The sequence below is a fragment of the Caloenas nicobarica genome, chromosome 1 (genome assembly GCF_036013445.1).
Source record: "Caloenas nicobarica isolate bCalNic1 chromosome 1, bCalNic1.hap1, whole genome shotgun sequence".
Taxonomy (NCBI): domain Eukaryota; kingdom Metazoa; phylum Chordata; class Aves; order Columbiformes; family Columbidae; genus Caloenas; species Caloenas nicobarica.
In genome coordinates, this window is record NC_088245.1 from 187,755,574 (window position 1) to 187,779,592 (window position 24,019).

Here is a 24,019-nt window from a genome sequence, read left to right on the forward strand (position 1 = left end):
CAGCGCGCCGGCGGGGAGGCAGGTTCGCCGAGCGGGGTGTCTTGTCGGTGACTGCGCCCTCGCTTCCCGGTCGTTCCCCTGCCCGCTGCCCCGCGGCCGCTCCGAACCGCCTCGGCCTCTGGCCGCCGGGATCGCAGGGTGGCGGCGCAGCGAGCCATGGGGTGCTGGGGTGCCCCGCAGGCGGGCGCGGGCCGGACGGGCCTCGGTGCCGCGTGCTGAGGGGAGCGGCGCGGCGGGGCCGTTGAGAGGCCGCCCCGAGGGGCTGCGGCCGCCGCCCCGCTCCTGCTGCTGGCCCGGCCTCTCTGCCCCCGGCCCTTCCTCTTCCTTCGCCGGCGAGAACAGCCTCGGAACGTGCGCGGGTCGCAGCACCGGCCGTGTCCGCCTTTGTCTCTTGCTTGTGTCCGGTGCTGCGGAGGCGTCAGCGCTGAAGTCCCAGGGGCTGAGAAAGTCCCAAGCTGCCTTTCTTGCACTGCTTTTTTTTTTTTTTTTTTTTTTTTTTTTTTCCCTTCTTCTTCCTTCTGTGCTTACAATCTCTCAGTAAACAGTTTGGCCTGGATTTTTTTTTTCTTCCATGTTTAAGTATCTGCATTGAATGAACTAATAAAGATGGATAAGAAATCATTTGAAACCGTGCTGGATGAAATTAGAAAGGTAACTTCGTGTTTTGCATGTTAGTTTAATCATTTGATGGTAGAATGTTCCTCTTAATGAACACGTCAGGTTAGGTGTTTGTGTTCTTTAAAAATAACTTCAGGATTCAATAAAGACTAAATTTCACCCCAGTGTGATGAGCTATAGTCCTGCATTGCTGGTGTGTGCTAGTTCTTGTATGTTAGATATAACAGTGTGAAGCTGCTGTGACATGCTTGCTGTCTGAGACATTTTTATTTTTTCAGAAAACAGACTGATTGTTCAGACAGCTGTCACTGAGCTAACAACTTGTGCTTGAAGAGTGCTCATTTGAAAAAAGCATTTTAATAAGGTTAGCACAGCATTGTCATTGACAAGGAGGATGAGAAAGAAAAAACAAAATAGCCAAGTGTCTCTTTTTTGGGGGGAGGGCTTGTGTTTGTTTGGTCTGACCGGATATGGGAACTTAAAGTATGAGGTATCCACCTTTTATATGATGATTTGGGAGATATGACACACAAATATGACATGAGAGGGCTGATTTCAAAGCCACTTCTCCCGCAGTTCAGGAGCGTGTGTGCACCTTCCTGCAGGATGTGAAATGCTGGGGTTTGATGCATGCTCTGAACTGTAAAACTCACTGAGCAAAATACCTACTAGTTGTGGGTAGCAGAGATACAAACTTGGGCTTCCTGATGTTTGTCGAGGTTCTGGTTTCTTACTAAATGTGGGCTGGCTTTTAACAGGAAAGCAAGAGGTTAGTTAGTGATTGGGACAGTTGGAAGTGGAAAAGGACACAGAAAAGATCAGAACCTCTGAGATTAATGATTTCTGTCTTGTGTGGGAAGTACAAACCTGGGATGATGTATTTTGCAGTATTTAAGCAGAGGTGGTATGTCACAGTAGAACAGTTAATTATCCTGCAAAAGCTGTCTTGGTGTGAAAATGAAGGGCTTGTTTTGTATGAGATTGCCTTATGGCAGAGAAGGAATCCTTAGCAGTTTTGTCATAGGTGTTTTTGTGATGATGGGTGGTTTAGGAGGGGTTATTTCCTTTCTTGGGACTTGGTTGCTACGGAGTTGAATTTCAGTTTAACTTCTCTTCAGCATGAGACACAGTGGTGGCTGCAGCTGTAGCAGGATTATTTTGGAACACATTGAGGTATAAACCGCTGTGCTTAAAAGCCCCAGTGATGAGTCTCTGCTATCACAACTGCATGTACTAGCATTTTTACATGAGGTCATGGTCATAAATTCTCCTTTATAAAACAGGTATGTTCTGTGCTGTGTAACCAGCTAAAAACATCACAGCCTAAGATGTTTCAGGGTGTGGATTTCTTTCCCAACCTAAAATTTTTTATGGAAAATCTGGAGAAAAAAAATCAAGGAACAAATTGCACATGAATACTTTCCCTGAGAATTGATGGTGGGAGGGAGTTATGTTTCAAATATTACTACTGCAGTGCGGCCCTTCAGCATATGCTCTGTGATTACTAGAGACTTCAAACAAAAGAGGTTTTGACATGTGATTTTAGGCAATTATGTTGGCTGTGTGCTAGCTGCCTGTATTCCTGTAAACCTAACTTACTGTTGATCTGAGGATTGGTGCTGTGCTGTGTTAATAATAGCTGTGCTCTTCCAGTGTAACGTTCATTTTCCAAATGCTTGTTTTGTATCTTTGTTGTGAGGTTTTTGTTTAAACTTCATTTCTAGCCCTGTGGTAGAACCTTCTTTATTATGTGATTTACAAGTCTTTTGTGTTGGTGTGTTCCATTTTCAGTCCTGCAATTAGCAGGGACAATTATTTAAGTGCCTTAATGTGTAGCTTAGTTCTGTCTTTCCCTGTATATATTTATGATTGTTAACAAAACAAACTTTGAGGGTTTTTCATAAATATACATAGCAGCACTTTCTGTTTGTGTTCTTATTATGAAATCATTCAGTTGTTGATTTAAGGAGAAAAAGTGATTTTTTTTTTTTTTTGGAAAGAAGTTGGTATGTGAAATACCAGGCTTATTTTTTTTTTTTCCAAAATATGTGAAGAGAAAAGGAAGGGAGAGAAGAAAAAATGATCATGAAGAGGAAAGGAGAGGTTTTTTTCTTTCCCCTGTGACTTCAGCATGTCTGGTGTTGTTGGTCTCTTGAGGAGGTACAGAAAGGAAAGGGTTGCCTGGAACAGTGGGCAAGTGGGTGTGTGTACAGCTGGGCTGCAGTGATGGAGAACTTCACATCTGTCTGTGCAGGGGACAAGGACAAAACCAGAAGGAACAGGGGTAGATTTTAGGGCTATGGGGAAGAGACAGAAGTGGGTGTGTGGATGAAGCTAGATGTGATTTGAGAGTAGTTAGCATGAAAGCTGGCAATGGAGGGGGGCCTTGGAAACTGGGGAAGAAAGGTGCGTGCATGGATTTGGGGCAGGAATTCAGCTGTTACCTGTCATGTTTACATCTTATATATCCATCAGTGTGCTGAGGAGAATGAGGAAGCCCTGGCTATTGGTAGCCCAGGTGGATATCAACAAAATAGTCTTGCCACCAAGTCATAGGTGGTGGCCTTTAAACTACTGCATTAAATTACTTTGCTTCCTTTGTTTTCTATGATCGTGTATTAAAGTTTGAACATTGGGAAGGTTATGATAAGACATCAACCTCTGGAGCAAGCTTTCTGGTGTACTTAATTCCATGTCTATGGACTTGTTACCCAGTTTCTTCATAAATTAACTGAAGTAAGATGCTTTTAAAATTATTTTTCAGGGAACATAAAGAGAGATTGTATGAGTAATCAACTTTAATATATTGCTTAATGTAAATTTGATGTAAACCTTTGAGGCAAAAGGAGGAGTGATGATGTTCTCTCAGTACAGTTTTAAACAACAACAGAAAAAAAGTGAAATTAAATAAATCAAAAAATGACCTTTTTAACAGAAGAATTAAATTGCAACTCTCTGTTTTCCATTGTTCTCTCAAATATACTGTTACTTAGAAGTATTATAATGTAGTTGATGGAAATGTTACTTTGTAAGGTCAGATTTTTTAGAGTATTAGGTTAGTCTTGCAGATGGTTGTGCCATAATTATAATGTTTGAGGGACTAATTATGTGTCTTTTTTTTCTTATATCTTCTAGGCTGTATTGACTGAGTACAAATTAAAAGCTATTGAATATGTTCATGGATACTTTTCTAGTGAACAGGTAAAAGTCAACACTGTCATGGGTTTAATGGGAACTATTAGTTTTGTGTATTCAGTAATACAGAAAGACAGTGTCTCCAGTCATACTGAGGCCAATTACATTAGGTTTTTTGTTTATTAACTGAGGAGATTTAATTCCTCATTATGAAATCAGTAATAAACTGTTAAAAATAGTTCCAAGTTGATTTGTTATCAAGATCATTACATTTTCATTATTCTTTTTTGGGGAAAATTGGATAAATTTATCATCATGGAATTAAGGATTATTTTGCAACTATTTATAGACTGGCATGTAGTAATAAGTATCCAACTCATTTTGGTACTATGTATATTTTTTTCCTGATTCTTGTTCTTCTGTATATGGGTTTCTGTTTTGTGTTTTGTTTTGTTGTTTTGGTTTTTGTTTTGTTTTTTTTTGTTTGGTTGGTTGGGGTTTTTTGTGTGTGTTTGTGTGTGTATGCTTAGTGAATACACTGAGTTACTGAATGTTTATAAGCTTTTTCAGAAAGACTTTTTTTTTTTTTTCTAATATTGTGGCAATTGTTGTGCATATATGCAAATATATAGAGAGGAGTAAGTATCTATTTTAAATATTTCCATAGAAAAACATCTCATAAGATAGAATTTTTAAGTGCCTACTTAGAAATAAAAAGAATGTTACATGCTCGTAGTCACTGACAATCAAACATCACAGACAGGCACATGTTTTTTTAGCAGTATACCGCTGTATTCCAAAAATGGAAAGATCATATTGATGCTGTTAGCATAGTTTTTTAATACATATAAAAGATTAACTGAAGGCCTTTCTTTGCAGGTTGTTGAGTTACTGAGATATTTTTCCTGGGCTGAACCACAGCTCAAGGCAATAAAGGCTTTACAACATGTAAGTTCTTGTGACATAATCTTGTGGAGTAAGTTTGCCCTCTTAATCTCATTTTAGTTTTTTGGTGTCTACTTTTGCAAGTGATGAGTCAGTCTGCCCCTTAATCTTCAAAGTTTCTTCTTCATCTCTTTCCATGGTATCAAAATATGAAACTTCATACTTTTAACTAGGGTATCCTTTCTGCCTAAAGTATCTTCTGCTTTCCTGTGTTTCACAAGAATAGATGTAGCCCTTTGTCACTGTTATTAACTTTCCTAATTTCTTTGCTTTTGGCAAGTGCTTTTTGGAGTTGCTTGTTCAGAATTTAGCATATGGAGTCTCTAATGGGAGGGAGAGATTATTGAATGTTTACTGAAATACATTATATGAAGCTGTTACTGAGTTACATTCTGAGTTTAAAATAATTGTACTGCCTTTTTTTATAGACACTTTTTTTTTTCTTTCTTGCTTACTTGTCAGAAAATAGTAGCAGTTCCGGCATCGAAAATGGTTAATATTCTCAACTGCTTCACATTCAGTAAAGATAAACTTATTGCCCTTGAAATCTTAGCTTCGTAAGTATCTCTCATGTTGTATTTCCTTAACTTGTATTGTTTTTACTAGTGTTTGAGTATACAAAATTTAAGATACTTGTAGAAGCAAGCACTGTGGCCAGTTAAGGTAAAGCACAAATCCATTATTGATGTGGCTATAAAAAGAAGAATTGAAAGTAAACTTTGTGCAAAGTTCCATAGTTCATCTCAGTCTTAAGTGTGCTGCTGTATGGGCTTCTGCCTGCTGGAAAGCTGTCACTTTGCCAGTGTTTTTACAGTGTTTTTACAGTGTTTTCCAAAACTTGTAGAGGATGAAGAGCTTATTTCTGCTCACTGAAGTGTAAAACACTCGAGACCAAAGTATTCTGGGCATTGACCCTTTTGCATTTGAAAAGCCCTCTAAATATTATATGTGTAAAAATGAGGTAAGTAAATAGTTCTCTTAAATTCACACATTTGATTTACAGATCTAATGTCTACGAAAGATGTATAGGTATTCTAAATTTATATGTACACAGAAAGTTTTTTTTGTTTTGTTTTACTGAACACAGCTGCTTCAAAGGATCTACTGTCTACATAAATTTATATTGGAACTCTTCTGCCTGGTTTAGGGGATTTATTACATGAAATGTTGTTCTGGCTTGGGTTGGGGTGTTTTTTTGCATTTAGTGTGTCTGCCTTGCATATGAATGCTATATATTACAGCCCGCTTGAGCATTTGGGGGCATGTAAATTAATGATATAAATATCCATAAAACAAATAAGACTGAGGATATAGACATGGTCTTGCTTTCAGAATTGAGCTTTAAGAAGCTGTATGAATGCTCCTGGTCTCCTTCAGACCAAAGCAAAACATGGCAGCCTAAAGGAAGTTCAGTGGCATATTAAACTAACCTGTTTTGTTTGAAATGAGACTGGAGCTCATTGACTCTTCAGCCACTACACTTCAGCTGGTGTGGGGGGAAAGCATGGTGACTTCTTTAGCTGTAGAATTTCCACACTGCAAGAGCATAATTAGGGAGTCATGATATAGAAATACTAACCCAAATCTATGTATTGCTTACTTTGCTAATCAAAACTAGAGAACAAAGCTGAAAGTCCATTAGCATTTTAATAGCATTCTTTGAAGTGTTTTTCATGTCTTCGTTCAACATTCTGCTGATTCCATTTCACAGAATCACAGAATGTTAGGGATTGGAAGAGACCTCAAAAGATCATCTAGTCCAATCCCCCTGCCAGAGCAGGAACACTTAGGTGAGGTTACACAGGAAGGCGTCCAGGCGGGTTTTGAATATCTCCAGAGAAGAAGACTCCACAACCTCCCTGGGCAGCCTGTTCCAGTGTTCCGTCACGCTCACTGAGAAGAAGTTTCTTCTCAAATTTAAGTGGAACCTCTTGTATTCCAGTTTGCACCCATTGCCCCTTGTCCTATCATTGGTTGTCACCAAGAAGAGCCTGGCTCCATCCTTGTGACACCCACCCTTCATATATTTATAAACATTAATGAGGTCACCCCTCAGTCTCCTCTTCTCCAAGCTAAAGAGACCCAGCTCCCTCCGCCTTTCCTCATACAGGAGATGCTCCACTCCCTTCATCATCTTTGTTGCCCTACGCTGGACTCTCTCCAGCAGTTCCCTGTCCTTCTCGAACTGAGGGGCCCAGAACTGGACACAATATTCCAGATGAGGTCTCACCAGGGCAGAGTAGAGGGGAAGGAGAACCTCTCTCGACCTACTAACCACCTCCCTTCTAATACACCCCAGGATGCCATTGGCCTTCTTGGCCACAAGGGCACAGTGCTGGCTCATGGTCATCCTGCTGTCCACCAGGACCCCCAGGTCCCTTTCCCCTACACTGGTCTCTAATAGGTCATTCCCGAACCTATACTGGAACCTGGGGTTGTTCCTGCCCAGATGCAAGAGTCTACATTTTCCCTTGTATTTAATTAAATTTTTCCCTGCCCAGCTCTCCAGCCTGTCCAGGTCTCGCCGGATGGCAGCACAGCCTTCTGGCGTGTCAGTCATTCCTCCCAGTTTGGTGTCATCAGCAAACTTGCTGATAGTACACTCAATTCCCTCATCCAAGTCGTTGATGAATATATTGAATAATACTGGTCCCAGAACTGACCCTTGAGGCACTCCACTAGATACAGGCCTTCAACCAGACTCCGCCCCATTGACCACGACTCTCTGGCTTCTTTCCTTCAGCCAGTTTGCGGTCCACCTCACTACCCGATCATCCAGTCCACACTTCCTCAGTTTAGAAGTGAGGATGCTGTGGGAGACTGTGTCAAATGCTTTACTGAAGTCAAGGTGGACCACATCCACTGCTCTGCCATCATCAATCCACCTTGTTATGTCTTCATAAAAGGCTATGAGGTTGGTCAAGCACAACTTCCCCTTGGTGAAGCCATGTTGGCTGCCCCTGATGACCCTCTTATCCTTGATATGTCTTAAGATGGCACCAAGGATAAGGTGTTCCATCACTTTCCCAGGGATGGAGGTGAGGCTGACCGGTCTATAGTTGCCCGGGTCCTCCTTCTTGCCCTTTATGAAGACCGGAGTGACATTTGCTTTCCTCCAGTCCTCAGGCACCTCTCCTGTTTCCCAAGACTTGGCAAATATGATGGAGAGTGGTCCAGCAATGACTTCAGCCAGCTCCCTCAGCACCCGTGAGTGCATCCCATCTGGACCCATGGATTTATGGATGTCCAGATTGCTTAACTGGTCCCTAACCCAGTCCTCATCAACTGAGGCAAACTCCTCCATTGCCGTGCCTTCCTCTGGGGCCTCAGGGGTACGGGGCTCCTCAGGACAGCCTCCGGCAGAGTAGACAGAGACAAAGAAGGCATTCAGTAACTCTGCCTTCTCTGTATCTTCTGTCACCAGGGCACCCATCCCATTCATCAGTGGGCCTGCATTGCCTCTGGTGTTAGTTTTATCTGCCATGTATTTGAAGAAGCTCTTTCTGTTGTCCTTGACCCCTCTCGCCAGGTTTAACTCTAAGGAGGCCTTAGCTTTCCTACTTGCCTTCCTACATTCTTTAACAACAGCCTTATATTCTGCCCAAGTGGCCAGCCCCTCCTTCCATGATTTGTAAACTCTTGTCTTCCACTTGAGTTTGCCCAGCAGTTCCCTGTTTAACCACGCAGGTCTCCTGGCTCCCTTTCTTGACTTCCTACGTGTCAGGATGCTCTGATCTTGAGCTTGGTAGAAGCAGTCCCTGAATGTTAACCAACTATCTTGGGCCCCTTTACCTTCAAGCAGCCTTGCCCACGGGATTTCCCCCAGCAATTGTTTGAACAGGCCAAAGTTGGCCCTGCTGAAGTCCAGGGTTGCAATTCTGCTTGTTATTCTGCTCCCACCACACGAGATTCTGAACTCCACCATTTCATGGTCACTGCAACCAAGGCAGCCCTCCACCTTTACTGCTTCAACCAGACCCTCCTTGTTAGCGAGGACGAGATCCAGCAGCGCACCTCTCCTAGTCGGCTCCTCCACCATTTGCATCAGAAAGTTGTCATCAATGCACTGGAGGAACCTCCTAGACTGAGGCTGGCTGGCTGAGTAGTCCTTCCAGCAAACATCAGGGTAGTTAAAATCCCCCATAACAACCAGAGCCTGCGACTGTGAGGCGGCGCTCAGCTGCCCGTAGAAGGCCTCATCAACTTCCTCACCCTGATCTGGTGGCCTGTAATAGACACCCACAACAGTATCAGCCCTGCCAGCCTGCCCCTTAATTCTCACCCACAGCCTCTCAACTCGCTCCTCAACTGCACCTGGACAGTACTCTATACATTGTAGTTGCTCTCTCACATAAAGAGCAACTCCAATACGCTTTTTTGAGAAGGCCTCCTTTTTGGGGCTGTGTTGTATTTCGAGTAGTTTGGATGGGGCAGGTGGTGTTTAACAGCAGTGAAGGTGCTATGGTCAGGGTTTTGAAAAAGACAGGTAGAATCAGGCATTAGGCTTCTTGTACTTGCATGTTTCGTTGTTCTCTTTGACATGTCTAGTGTTATTTTTGGGAGAGGAGCAAAGAGAAAGGAAGGGTATTTTTTGGAACTATGTGAGGGGTTTCACTATTTCTTTAGAACACAGAGGGAATTTCCAGGAGTTTTATCTTTTTCATTCTGGAGTAAATAAGATGAAAATTTGTTTCTCTACCAGTCTGGCAAGAAACAGTTGCAAACTGAGTAGCTGCTGATTTTCTGCCATGCTGGGAATTGTGTGCTAGTAGCAATTAAAGCTTTCTCATTAACTGTTGTGATGCAAAATTCATTTTGTCAACATAGTTATTTTTGCCACGAGGTTTAGCCATCATTGTCCATTGTTCTGTATTGGTATTTAATTCTAATACTATGTTTCACTTACAGGTATGAGGTCCATATTTAAGCCTGGGTTTTGTACTTTAATAATAACAATAATATTATGATTTGAACTAATGATGCTTTTTAATGTACTGGCTGAAAAATTGTTGATTACTTTTCAGTAGTATGTTGTTTCTGTAAGTATATGGAATGACAGTAATCAATGTCTTTATTTATAGCAACATTGTTGATGCTCAGAATTATCGCCTTATTGAAGATCTGTTCAGAATTAATATGTCAGAGAAGAAAAGATGCAGAAGAATTCTTGAACAGGTAGTCAAGATACTCTAGTATCCTCGATTCTGTCAAATACAGTATTGTCTCCATCCTTATGGTCATCGTGGGGTCAGGACCTACCATGAGGACTGCTGCGAACTACTGGTGGAAGATGAGTGGAAAGAAGTGGCTGCAAAAAGATAGGAGCTGTGTAATATCTGTGGAAAAACAGGGGAAGTTTCTGTCAGGCATTAGGATCCTATGGAAAAGGGGCACAGAATTGCAACCAGTGCTGAAGGCAACAGTCTGCATTTGTTTTAGGAAACACCAAGTGCTTAACCCCAAGTTCAGTAGAAGCAGAGGGGGTCAAGTAGAGTTATTCAAAACAGAAGGCACTTTGGCAGAGCCTAACACTGTTAGGACTATTTGGGAAGAAGATTTGAGACAAAGTTGATTCATGCTGTCTAAATGTAATGAGATAGTAATTAATTTCTTTAAAACATTGAATTTGATAGCAAATAATGTTCTTTCTTGTTTATTTTGCAGGCTTCAAAAACGGGTTGTAAGGCTCCTCATGCTATGATATCGTCCTGTGGCATGATTCCTGGCAACCCTTATCCCAAGGGCAAACCAAGCCGCATAAATGGAATTTTTCCAGTAAGCATGATCCTGTACTTTTGCTTTTCACAGCATCCTTGATTTAGGATTCGTTATAGCATAACCAAAACCAGGATTCATGTATGTGGAAGGAAGCAGGGAATCAAAAGCAGTGTTTTGTTTTTTATTATTGCTTCATTACACATCTATAGGCTACTTGCATTGTTTTTATTTGCCTATTCTTTCTATGCTGCTTCAAGTAAAGGCTACTGCATAAATAAGACATTGTTCATATAAGTAAAGCATTGTAAACTCTGGCAATATTTGGCAAAATTGGGAGGGCCGTAAAGAGCCTTACTGGTAGGTTGATAAGATGACCTAATATCATCACTACAGTACTACTGCTAGTCTTAGTGTAGTTCTTGAACAACCGTGTTAAGTTTTTCCTGTGAACACTTAAGGGACTGCAAAATGTAAGTTATCATGTCCACCAATCAAAATGCAGAATTCTGATTATGTCAGAAGCATGGACTGTTATATAATATGCATCTCTTTACAAAAGCTCAGTTTTATAAACCAAGCTATTGGAATGCTCTTATCATTTTACAAGCCTAAAACACAGTTTCTTTTTTCCAAATAAACGTGGCTGAGTATCACTTTCAGAATATTCAAAAACTTGAATGTAGTTCAGAAAAAAAATCAAATATATATAGAGCAAGATTTACTTCTAAATTAGTGCTTAATAGTTTCATTTTCTTTTGTTTCAGGGAACCCCTATCAAAAAGGACACAGAAGAATGTACTAATGAAGGAAAGGGAATAGCAGCCCGTATACTTGGACCATCCAAACCAGTATGTTTAATAAATGAATAAATAAATTAAACTTGTAAAAAAAAAAATTAAACCACCAGCCAACTCAATGAGGCTTTTTTATGAAATGCTGTTATGTTGCAAGAAGACTGTAGAGCATCAAGTTAAACAAAGCTAACCTTCTGTAATAACGATAATGTGACCTAATATATGTTTATTTAACTTGAAAACAAGCTCTAGTTTATATCTATGTGGGATAGGATTCTTTAGGGGATATAATGTGTGTGCATTTGAAGGCAGAATTAAGTAGCAGAAGAGAAAACTAAAAGCATTTTTAGTAGTCCATCATGAGCTAGTGTAAGTTTTAGATACAGATGTATGCAATTTTTTATTACAATCTCTGAGGGTTTCCTACATGAACATAAAAAACCCTGCATCTTGGAAACCTGAAGTACAGCAGTGCCTTAGAAGAAGGTTCTTGTTTTCTAACAAGACAGCTGATCTGTATTTCAAAATTTTTAAGCATGTGAGGCAAACTCCCAGTGAACCTACTACTAATTTGAAGTATTGTCCAAATGTTTTATTTTCACTTTTATTATGAGATGTTTCCCACTAAGTATATTATTTTAAAGGGACAGGTAGCTTCATGACTATTTGTTAGTTTTAAACGTGCTAAATCTTTAAAACAAGAAGTCAGTCTGAGACTGCAGAGCGTGAAGACTACAAGGCAGGAAGGAGTTCCCTTTCCCAACTGTGTTCAGTGTTATATTAAAATTTAAACATATACTAGTGATGTTTGTTTCATTCTTTTCAGAAGGAGTGAAATATTTGCAGTCGCTATGGGTATTATGAAGAAATATGATATCAAATGTTTTTCTAGTGAAGAACAGCTGTCTATAGTAGTATCTGAATATTAGCTTTTTGTCTAAGAAACATTAGGTAATGCTTTCATTATTGCTTCTTCTGTTTGTTTTTTGTTTATGTAGGCTCCATCAACCTACAACCCACACAAACCAGTTCCATACCCCATCCCACCATGTCGGCCACATGCAACTATTGCACCAAGTAAGGCTTCTCTGTGTTTTAGCTTGATGCTGTCGTTTCCTCTATTTGCCTTTTAAATAATAAGTGTTGAGTGTCAGTTTCTCTGACCATGATTGTATCTGAAATGGGCTTGCGCTCTCTGAACATGCTCTGGGTGTTAGTTTCCACCTGTTCCTGTCATGACTTAGAGTTGATAAAAACAGGAATATATTGACTTCTTTTCCCAATGATCACATCATAAGGAAAACTCACAATCCTGTTCTGGTGACAAATATTTCATTTATGGGAGGCACTGTGCATGTTAGACAAGAATAGGTCTGTGTCTTTGTTACAATGTTTGACCAAGGTTTGGGCTTTGGCTTGACAAGTCTGTTGACTTGTTGCTGTTGTACCAAACTTAGGTTATGGCCAGGCACAGCCCTGGACTGGGTGGAAATACGTAGGAACTTGCTGAAGGACAGTAATCTGTTTCTCAGTTGCCTTCAGCTGCACTTTAAAACAGTTACCTAAAAGAAAAGTTCAGGTATGTAGGTTTCAGTCTCAGAAGGAACATAGTGATTTCCTTTTCCTGTGTCTGGTCTGACTATTCCTAGCCTCGTGCCTCATGGAAGATTGAGTCTTTCTTCATAAACTCCTCTCTCTTTACTCTGCTCTATCTGTTGTTCAATTCCAGACACTTTTGGAAGGGAGCAAGGCAATTGCCATTTCTTTGGAAGAAGAAGTTGGAGTACTTATGTAGTCAGACTCTCGTCTTTTTGAGCAGCAGCTGAAGGCTTTTCCTAATCTTCCCATTCTATGCTGCAAAACAAGGAGTGCTCTGCTTAGGAAGCTTGCTTTTGACTAGTGTTAGGTATTTCAGGGAGGTCTTAACATATTTGATAAGAAAGTGTGGTAGAGCTCTTAGCATGTGTGTTGAAGGGCGAGTCATCAACATGATGTCTGCAAGTCTCTTTACAGTCAGTTTGGAAAAATTTGCACTACTAGTGGCTGAAGCCTGACGATTTGTGCCCTAGAAATGACTTACTCCACAGAAAGTGTACAGGAAACCTGCAGACTGGCTCAAATTTATATTGAACAAATCCTATCCAAAGTAAGTTAGGGTACAAAATTTGGCCTGTGACTGGATGTAAATACTAGTACATTTTAGGATTTGAAACAGCTTTTGAGGTTTCAGGGCCTTGTTAGGGTGCAACACGGTTTTTAAAAAAACTCTTGTAACAACAGAACTTACAACTGATGATATATTTACATATATAAAAAATGTTTAATGAGATTGCAGATGCTGACCTGAAACTATTGAATGTGTTTCTTTTCAAGCAATGGTCAGAATGATGTTTTGTTTTCTGCCTCTTACATATAGTGGTTTAACATTTCCTTCCTGAGTGATGCTATGATTGTTAGTTACTTTTCTGAATTTCAGCCAAGAGTTGTCACGCAAAAATCTTAACATTAGGTAAAACTATCATGAAAATGCATATGACAAATTACTGCACTTTGAGTAATGTTCAAGTGCTACTTTTTCCCATGAAGCGTAAGTTCTAATGCTTTTAAAATACCCTTTCAGGACCACTGTGAAGTGTATTTATGTTCCTGTGATTTGAATTCTGAGAGACTAAGTATTTGAGATGGGACATTTTTCTCTGGATTTTCTGACTGGTGTTGGAGGGCTGGTCATCGTCGATGGTGTATGTCTCTTGTTTGTCAAGGCTTTTATGTTAAAGGAAGAGTTGCAAAGAAATGATGCCTCAGACACTCTGAATCACTCCTTCCCTTTAAGTTTTTCAGGTGAAATGGAACTGAAAGCCATTGAAACCTGACCTTTTCAGGCTCTTTAAAGAGAACTGCCTGTAGTGAAATTTGCATCATAATGCATGTCACTTAGGCAGACATTGGCAAAAAACCAGCATCCAGCCTGGATGATTAACTGGTCTGGCTTTTTGGTTGTTTTAAAGGAAAAGACACTTACTGGTTCACTTAGATATGGATTCTTCTGACAACTGAGATGTGTATTGCATTGGCTCTTTTAGGTGCTTACAACAATGCCGGCTTAGTTCCAATGGCTAATGTCATAGCTCCAGGCTTACCAGCTCCTCCGCCATACACTGCTAACCCAGTGGTATCAGGTAAAGCATGCATACCTTTGAAAATGTTGATCATATTTTTCATAATTCATTTTTGTGAATGGGTTATTCGCTGCTGGAGTTTCATTTGCTTTTAAATAACAAGCTGTTATTCTCTGTTTAGAAAATGAGGACCTTTCCAGCCAGGCAAAACCTTCCCAAAATCAAGGTAAATTGCAAATCCACAGGGGGATTTTTGTGTTGATTGTGTCTTTGTTATTTGTTCAGAAAATGTAAACAATGTATTTGTTTAGGGGGATTTTTGTAAGCCTCCAAATATTTGACTACTGTTGGAATAGGATCGTCTGAGAGTTGCGAAAAAAATCATCTCAGGCATTTGACACTTAGAAGCATTGAAACATTAAAATTCAGCCTTTTGTGTTAGTTCATTAAAGTTGTATATTCTTCAGCATATAAGTGTGTGAGAAATCATGTAAAGAAAATGAAATCAAAACATGCTTTGCAGTGTAGTACACTGAAACACTTCATTAATATCTTTGCAGTTGTTAAAACTTCAGACAGCTACCTGAAATCTCATTCACATTTTAATTTTGTATATTAGCTGCTGTGGGAAGCTAGGAATACAAGAGAGACAAATTCTTTGTTTATAGTTTGTTGAAATCCGTGTATAGAATGTCTTATCCCAGGCTGTTACATCTGACTATGTGTACCTGCACTTTTGTCTTACCCTTTAAATTCCAGTTCTTTTTGCAGAAGAGAGAGTTGTCTTTTTTTTTTTTTTAATCTTTATTCGTGTGGTACTTCGTACACGTTGTACATTGAGTACAAATGATAATAATAATTCCCATTATGAACTACTTATACAAAGGCTTCCATACTACTTTGTTAGGTTTGACAAACAGAAACTGCGAATCTACTGACTATTGACTCAGGCATATTAACACATACCCCAAATAGATAAAATGGCCATGATAAGTTTAGCCCCCATAAATATTCATAGGGAAAAAAAAGGAGTTATGTTTTGTCTTTTCTCCTCTGTGCATAGGGATGGTTCTACAGAAATGTTGCTGTTCCAAAGAATCACCTTGTTCATTTGCCCTTTAAGCGTGCATGTATTTACAAGGTAGTTTATACAGACAAATGAATACGGTGTAAGGAATGAAATCTTCTCTTGGGAGGAGAAATGCAGTAACAGCTCTGGGTTCTATTGCAGCTGTATTTCTCTAGTTGTCAGGATTAACAACTGTGATCATTAGGAGATTCCTCAGCTTGGAAACAGGATAAGGAAAGGGCAGAATCCAGAGCGGAGCAATTTGGGCCTAGGTTTTTGGAAAAGAATATGTAAAAGGAAATATTCTATTTGCAAACTTGCTAGTTTTAGAGTTTCAAGATACATAACACTGGAGTTTGTCATACCAATTTAGGTCGAAGATTTTAAAGATTCTGTGTTTGAGTTTGTGTGTGTATATGGAGAATTTTGGCAAGAGAGAAATCTAAGCTGCTACAGAGTTATGGGTGATGAGTTTGACTGGTTGGATCAGTGATTTGCTTACAGTTGAACAGATTATTTTAAAAGTCAAATAAAGCACGAGGGTTGTTTGGGAGGAGTGATTCATGAACACATTCATATTCCACAGGAACTAGATAGGGGCATATCAAGGCTCGTGACATGCCAGTGTTCATAAATGCAACTTCTTTTCATTAACCCCAACATGCCCGTTTGCAGATTTTCCTCCAGCTTGACTGATGTCTCTTTGACTTACTTTGTAGCGTTGATATAAGCTGATATTCCTAGTGGCAGGTGCTTGCCTCAATTAAAGACATCTGACTTCAGACTTACAGAAATATTTGTTGAAAAGGTCAAGGTCAAGTGCCAATGTTAGTTTAATACTGTAGTGTGATACATGAATTTAAAAGTGTACCTTCTTAGAATCAAAATCTGAAGGAAACACAATGAAGAGAATGGCCTGATTTTGAAGGAAAGAAAAATACCAGCACCTGAAATCATCTTTCTTCAGTTGTTGACTAAACTTCTCTGAGATCATGATACATTGAATTAACTGGTTCTGAAGGAAATTCTGACCTTCAGTGACAGTGGATGCAGAGGAGCCCAGGTGATCTGATGCCGATGGGATATTAGATCTGTTTCGGGTACTGCCAGGTGGTAGAGACCAGAGGGAGGGTGTTTACCTGTGTCACTTAGACATTCTTGTGGAGTATGTTTGAGTATCTAACTGTCCTGCATGAGATCATGAAGAGGTAGCAGATGTCACAAAGTGTTTTAAGGAGGAGTGGTTGCCTATGTGATGTACAACTTGTGTGATGTGTTTGTACGTACCTTTTTGTTTTGTTTTCATAGGCTCCAGTGTTCACTGTTCATATACAGACATTGTATGTTAGCTATTGCCTGTGTATCATATTTTGAAATGCTGTATAAAATGTGTTTGTGTTGATTTCAAACATTTCTGACAGTTTCAAGTATTCTTACCACTTTTGTTTCTTTGCAGCTTTTTCTGCACAAACGAATCAGCTCTTTACTCCTCATGGTTCTAATCCTTCAACACCTGCTGCTACTCCAGTCCCTACCCCATCACCTGTCAAGGCAATAAGCCATCCATTAGCACCTGCAACTCCACTCATCTCTGGGATGAACATGTCTACCCCTGTCCTTCCCGTTTTCCCAGGACAGGTCTCCTCTTCCATCCATACATCTCAGCCACCTACCCCAACCCCTACTGTCATCAAATCCCTTTCCTTACCTGGTGTTCCTGTCACATCTGTTCACAGTGCAACCTCTACCCCTATCCCTGCCATTTTTTCTGGGCTGGCTTCTATAACCACTGCTACGCCAGCTCCACAAGGTTCTTCCACACCATGCGCCACACCTGCACCTAGTGAAGCTTTCGCATCTGCTACTGCACCATTTGCTGGTCTCCCGTTCTCCGCAACCTCTTCAATTGCTTCTGCTAATAATCCCACTCCATTGTCATCAGTTTTTGCTGGCCTCCCTTTGTCCTTGCCTCCCAACACCCAAGGGATTTCTAGTCCTGTTCCATCTACAATTGCTAATTCTTCTGCCACTACCATTCCTGGTTCTCTTAGTTTGCCTAACCCAATTTTGTCTGTCTTAAAAGGATTTCTGACATCAAATGACACTTCATTAATCAACTCATCTGCTTTACCTTCTGCTATGACAAGTGAGCTTGCTTCTTTGTCTGCTCTTGCTAATCAAAGCTCTGACCCTCCCACTTCCTCTGTCAACAAATGTTATACTCCATCAGCCACTCCCACCCCACAGCGTTCCTCCACACCCGGGCTGGCCATTTTTCCAGGTCTTCCATCCCCATCTGTGGCCAATTCTAGTTCCACTCCTCCAACATTGCCTACTCAGTCACCTTTAACCACTTCTCCATCAATTATGCCAGTCAACTGTGGCTCATCAGCCTCCCTCTTGCATGGCACAAGCCCTACTAATCCAGATCAGCAGCTCTCATCAGCCCCAGCTGCCACGAATATCCCAGTTCTGGTCAAAACAGAACCCATGAGCCCTACCCTGTCGGCCTTCAAAGGTCCTTCTCATTCAGCTGGCCCTTCTCATGGCACTATAGGACTGTCAGCGCTCGGGCGTGCATACACCTCAGCAGCTTCAGTGCCAGTCAGTTTACCCAGTTCCCTGAATCCAGCGCTATCAGGTCTCTCCTCTTTGAGTGCTCCTCTAAACAACTCCAGTTCTCTGGCTTCCATTTCCCTCACCCCACATGGCTCCTCTGCTCCCATTGCCCCTGTGTTCAATGGACTTCCACCTTTTACGTCTCTAACCAGTAACTTTGCTTTTACTGGTAATCCAGCACTTACGCCACCCGTCACTCTCCCAGGGTCTTTGTTAGCTACTCCGTCTACAAGCGCTTCAGCCATGTCTGCCCCTCATGTGAGTTCCACCGCCGCCGTACTCTCAGGACTCGCCGCCTCAGCAACAGTATCTGCTCCACCCTTCTCGCTTAACTTGTCCAGTGCCGTCCCTTCCCTTTTTTCTGTTGCCCAGGGACCTCTGGGATCATCAAACCCATCCTTCCCTGGTTTTCCTGTCTCTAACACACCCTCTGTCACTCCTGCTCTCCCTTCTTTCCCTGGCCTCCAGGCATCTTCTGCAGTAGCAGCAGTTGCACCGTTGCCGGCAGCTGCCACAGCCCCATCTCCAGCTCCGGTCCTGCCAGGGTTTGCCTCGGCCTTTAGCTCAAACTTCAACTCTGCACTTGTTGCACAGGCTGGGTATGTTTCTGTTTCTGAAGGAGGTCAGAACCTTTTCTTTTTCCCTTGGGCAAAACACTGATTTTACTTTAGGCATGGACATTATTTTCACTCATAGTGAGTAGTTACAGTTAATTTTTAAAGTTAGTTCACCGGTAGATTTCCACCTGTCTTTAGAAACCAATAGAGTAATTACTAAATAGGTTGTCCTTAGTAGTCACCGTTACGACAGTCTAATCCAGTGAGGTGCTGAGTGGTCTTATTTCCCAGATGAGGATACTCAGCACCTCCTAGGCTTTTACAAGAATGGATTCCATGTGGGCATCCATTGACATATCCAGGTAATAGCAGACAATGTCTTAGATGTTCCTATGTTTTAAGGAAGTACTCAGCATTAACTTTAGTCTGTAAAGCTTTTTGTGTGCAAATTGTAGGCACAGCTGAGGTACAAAAATTTCCGAATTCCTTTCTTAGGTATGCTCCAGACAGTCTTGGTTTGTATGTGCATTAATAATTTGTAGGTGGGTAGAGACCAGGTTTCTGTTTGTAAATTCTGGCTTTTATGAGGTTTAGAAAACAGAGGTGCTTTTCTAATTTATGTAGATGTAAGCTCATAGAGAGGAAAACACGGGATAAAACATGATCAGATGTTCCTAATAATAGTCGCATCTTGACATTCTTTCAGCCTGACTTCTGGACTACAGACACCAGGAAATGCAGTTTTTCCTGGTCTTTTATCTCTTCCTGGTATCCCTGGCTTTCCCCAAAGTGCCGCACAATCTTCCTTGCAGGAATTGCAGCATAGTGCGGCCGCACAGTCAGCACTACTACAGGTAATGTGCCTATTTCTTAATAGTATTTTGCTTCCGGTAATCATTTGAACGTGTTCTTGTGTGTTAAGTCAGTAAATGATTAAAACCTCTAACCTGTTTGAGAACTGATTACAAGAACGACTCATATTAACTTCTTACTCAAGGCCAATGTGCAGTGCTTCTGGGTGTTATGAATGTGATTAAACCTATTTTGAAAACACTGTGAAATGAGTGAAGGAAAAAAGAGAAGACATGCAAGTGAAATCTGTTAAATCTAATGAACTGGCCATGCAGTTGCAAAATCTGTGCTCAGTTCCAGTCTGACATTTTAATTAGTAAAGATTTCTGTGGAAAACCATTTTTTTTATGAGTTATGTGCCTCTCTACACATGCAATCAGATTGCCTTGAATTTGTGTCTGCTGTGGTTGTGCCTTTCTCTTAATAATTCCCACAAATACAACAGTAATATAAGCTCGAGGTGGCTTTAGGTAATGTGTAGTTTTATCATCTCTCTTGTCTGTGAAAAAACTTGTTTCATTCATCAACCTACATGAGTTAACTGAAACTATCATCAGAGTTTGTATTTAGGTATTTAATTTGCCTTTTGTTGAAAATGGCCTCTGTACAGATTAAGGATTCTGGTAAGAAGTTTGTACTTCTTTACAAAATACTAAAAGAGGCAGTCGAGTGTCTTGAATTAATGTTGTCTCTCTTCTGTGACACATCAAGTTTTGAAATGGAGTATGTGTCTAAGTACTGTTCAATATGCAGAACATTGTCAGATATCTTTTGACTATCAGGGGAAATAGTTTGGAAGAAGCAAATTACTTCATCTAGGCCATGCTGCTTTTGCAGCTCAGGAATTTATTCTGTAGAAATCCATGTACGCAGATTGCATTGAGGAAACGTCAGCTTTCTTGTTTACAAGTTCCAGTCACGAAAATTAACACTTAGCTACTTGAGCAATGAAGACAGAGTTCAGAGTCTGTGAAACAGTACAACTCCTGATTAAGCTCTGCTGTCCAAATCAGCTGTGACTTAATCCACTGGAAAGCAAATGCCATTAACGCTTCTTCGTTTTTCCTCTTAATCCAACTGCTTTCCTCATTCTCTGATATTTCAGAGCAATTGTTGTGCTACGGTTTAACATCCGCGTGTGGGTGCATTGCTCACCTCTGTTCTTTGCACACTTCAGATTATATTAATACTTTCTTTGTTTTGGCTTGAGTGGGACTGGTATTGTGCCTGAAATTTTGCTTGATTTAGATTTTTGTTTGTTTCTTTGTTTTTATCAATGCTGTTTCCTAACTTCTTCTCTTCCTTGAAGGCACATTCTGCTTCTGCTCTGGAGAACTTTACAGCTCAGACTGAAGGTTTTGCTAACTATCCGTCAACAGCAGGAACACCATTTTCATTGCAGACCAGTCTGCCCCAGAGTGGATGGCAATAAATACCAAATATTTTAAAGACCGCAGTGGTTGCTTGACAGAGCCTGATCCTATTCACTTTGAAAGCTGTCTCCGTGTTAATTGGGAGCATGGTCTGAATTGGGGGAAGAGGGGGAAAACATGAGGGTAAAATGATTCCAGGAGGCTGTGTCAGATGTCAAACCTAATTTGTGATTGCATTTGGTTGATTCAGGGTCTGATCCTGTGAATTGCTGGGCATCGTTGAGTTGAATGTTTGGTGTCTTACAGGATCAGGAACTTTCAAACAGGCATTTATGTAAATAGAGCAGTTGGCTGTCAAACGGAATGGGAGAACAAATATACTTAATAGTGTGTATAAGCACCTATCCTTCTGTTATGTTTTGTATGGTATATGTGGTTCATATAGAATGAGATCTAGACTGAAACTAGATACTTAAAGCTGTAGACGATCTAGATGCACATTTCTTGTGTGCGCATAGATCAAGGTCAGCTTATGGTTCTTCAGATCTTCTTATGTGTGAGGATCTCCTCGTAGCATCAGCAGTACGTTAAGGGGAGGCTGGATCAGAGGGGTGTGGGGGTCTTCTTACGCTTTGAAAATATTGTCATGGGCTTGCTGCTGAATTGTGTACTCCTTTGTCGAAATCTGAACAGGAGAGCTAGGAAATGATGCTGTACTGTATTTGGGTAGAAGTGGATCGCGTTTTCCTGGCGTGTGGTTTAACTAGCTGAGAATATGTCTTTCCAAAGTACATAAAAGCATTTTAATTTGCCTCTAAAATAATGTTCCACAACATTCTCCCTACGCCCACACCTCTCTGTGAATGAAATAATTGTACTGCGGATAGGCTGCCTATCTGGCACTTTTGACTGCAGACTTTTGTGAATGTTTACAGACATGGGTCAAGTTCTTCTCTCCCTTATACTCATAAACTCATTGGTTCTCTATGCGCTTTTTGGTGATAAACCACAACTTGATGGTGCTTATGTTATCATGTGAATATAAGTGGGAGCAGAATTTGGACCATGGGTTTTTTTAGTATTTTTCCTTGGAAAACATACATGATTTTAAAGGCATATAGCTGAATTAACTGCTAAATTAACTGTATTGGTTAGAAAGGGTTATGATGCAGCATATAGAAAGGTCTTGCTTTGTTAGTGAAATTCAGTTGTGCACTCTAATAATGTTAGTACCTGTGGCAATGTGTAACACACCATTGAATATCATCTATTCAAGGTAAGCTCTTGATCATGTTCTAGAGACAATAGAGGTGAATGATATTCAATCCTGTGATTAAATTAAAATGTAGAGGATACTATACTGTAGAAAAGCTCTGTACCTAGAGTTTTACTTTTTTAAAGATGAATTCTGCTGGGAGATGTTGCTAATGTATTTTCTTTTAAGATGTGAACAAACTTTTTTAGAACATTAACGGAAACTCCTGTATTGGTTTTTAACACAATTTTTTTAAATAAAAAGTTTACAGTCGTGGCAAAAAGGTTTGCAGACTATTTACATATTTGCTTAAAATACAGATTAATAAACTTGTTTTTACTAAGATACTTCCTAATGTTTGATCTTGCTTATGCTGTTTCTTTGTGATGCAGAATTATATGCTGAATAATAAAACTGGTTTCATAAAGAGTGGCAATAGAAATATCCTGTGAAGTGTTTAGATAAAAAATTTAAATAGTGTCCTCCATACTTTGTCAGCAGTTGGGTAGTCTTGCATTTTAATAATCAAATTTACATATTACTTTAAATCTAAAAACATTTCACATTTACAGTTGTGGGGTTTTTTTTAATTTTGTGAAACCTGTTGAATTCTAATGATTTTCCACTTTGAACTGCTTTTAAAATCTGTGCCTTATGTCTTGACTCAAGCAATCTTTGGAAAAAATCTCTGCTATCTTTCATTATACTTTCCTTCTCATTCTTGTCATGACTTGTAGGTTTGTAAATCAATTGGAGAAGAAGAAAATAAAAATATAACTATTTCCTCAAGAGCAAATTGGCTTTTATCCCATAGATGTGAATGTAAAGTAGTTCTGAGTCAGTAAGTGTTTTGTAACCTTACTGAGGTGCCGAGTTTGATCTCCAATTTATCCTAGTTTGCCCATCAAGCAGTCAAAGTTTAAACTCATCCACGTTACCTTTCAGTCAAAAATAAGTACCAGACATCTGCTGTTACACAGTGTTTTATCAAAAAGTAAGCAGTTTGTATTGTCTGTTTCTGAAAAAATCTATTGAATGGTCATGGGGTGTGGATTGTTGGTTTTTTCCTGTCTGAACATCAGACAGCTCAAAGATACCTAAGGGACTGTGAAGCCTTGTTTCTCCGAATGAAACCAGGTGAGAAGTAGTGAATATCCACTGTATTAAACGCTATTCTGAAACAACGTATTTTCTAAGTAGTGTCTCTGTTCTGTCCTTTACCCATAAAAGAGTATTTCATGCACAGCTAGTGTAGTTTTACATAGAACTTCCTCATGAGTGTTAGACAACTGAACAAATAGGTTAAGAAGCATTAAATTGTCAAGATTTTGTCTAGAAGGGACTCTCTGGTTCTTACTGAATCACATTGTGCAACATTTTGTAAATTGAACTTTGCAGTGGTTAGGATTAAGGTAAGTTTCAATTTTTTAAATATTTCTCCTGATGTAAAATTGTTTTTTTATTCATTTTTTCTCTTCAGGAATAAAGTCTGTGTTCTGCATTGCAGCAAACTCCTGTGACCCAGCCTTGGAATTTCTGAAGGGGGTGATTTGTCCTGAGCTCTTTCATGCTTATTTGAGTATCATTTTTAAACAGCCAAGGAAAAGTTTGTTCCTCAGACAAACCATGCTGGATCTTACACTGAGCTTGTGCTGGGAAAAGGCTCTTGCTGTATTACTTCACTCTGGACTATGATTTTTTCATTGTTCAAGTTGCCTATTACTGCTATGTTTAAGCTGTGTTGACAGATTGCAAAGATAAGGTGTAGTGAAATGTTCTTTGAAATAAAATCCTTATTCAGAACAACTAAGAGCATACTGGGATTGTGTTTGCAAATACAGCTTTCAATATTTCTTTCAAGTGTTTTAATTGCAGCTGTAGTGAATATGAATCAGGGATTTTCTGTCCCTTTCTTCCTTTGATTTGCAAGTGAGTGTTGTGATTTTGGCTGGGCCTGGAAGGAAA

At 40.1% G+C, this 24,019-nt stretch overlaps 1 protein-coding gene across 2 annotated transcripts; it reads left to right on the forward strand.

The window, feature by feature from the left end:
• Positions 1 to 24: 24 nt before the first annotated feature.
• Positions 25 to 23,805, forward strand: PROSER1 (proline and serine rich 1). Of its 2 annotated transcripts, none has more exons than XM_065658272.1 (13): positions 25 to 651; positions 3,754 to 3,819; positions 4,633 to 4,701; positions 5,161 to 5,255; positions 9,780 to 9,873; positions 10,363 to 10,473; positions 11,181 to 11,264; positions 12,209 to 12,287; positions 14,294 to 14,389; positions 14,511 to 14,555; positions 16,855 to 18,616; positions 19,281 to 19,428; positions 23,535 to 23,805. In XM_065658272.1, the coding sequence occupies exons 1-13, from the start codon at positions 607 to 609 to the stop codon at positions 23,538 to 23,540; spliced, it is 2,700 nt and encodes an 899-aa protein (XP_065514344.1). In that variant the 5' UTR covers positions 25 to 606; the 3' UTR covers positions 23,541 to 23,805. The 2 variants fall into 2 exon arrangements, with proteins under 2 accessions (XP_065514344.1, XP_065514343.1); XM_065658271.1 differs by lacking the exon at positions 23,535 to 23,805 and adding an exon at positions 20,736 to 22,278.
• The last annotated feature ends 214 nt before the right edge of the window (positions 23,806 to 24,019 follow it).

Bases quoted from the DNA above. Each gene is read 5' to 3' on its own strand.
- PROSER1 (XM_065658271.1), top strand. From the start codon at position 607: ATGGATAAGAAATCATTTGAAACCGTGCTGGATGAAATTAGAAAG. The intron at 9,874-10,362 runs GTAGTCAAGATA...TTTATTTTGCAG, and splicing joins GCAGAAGAATTCTTGAACAG to GCTTCAAAAACGGGTTGTAA. The intron at 18,617-19,280 runs GTATGTTTCTGT...ACATTCTTTCAG, and splicing joins GCACTTGTTGCACAGGCTGG to CCTGACTTCTGGACTACAGA.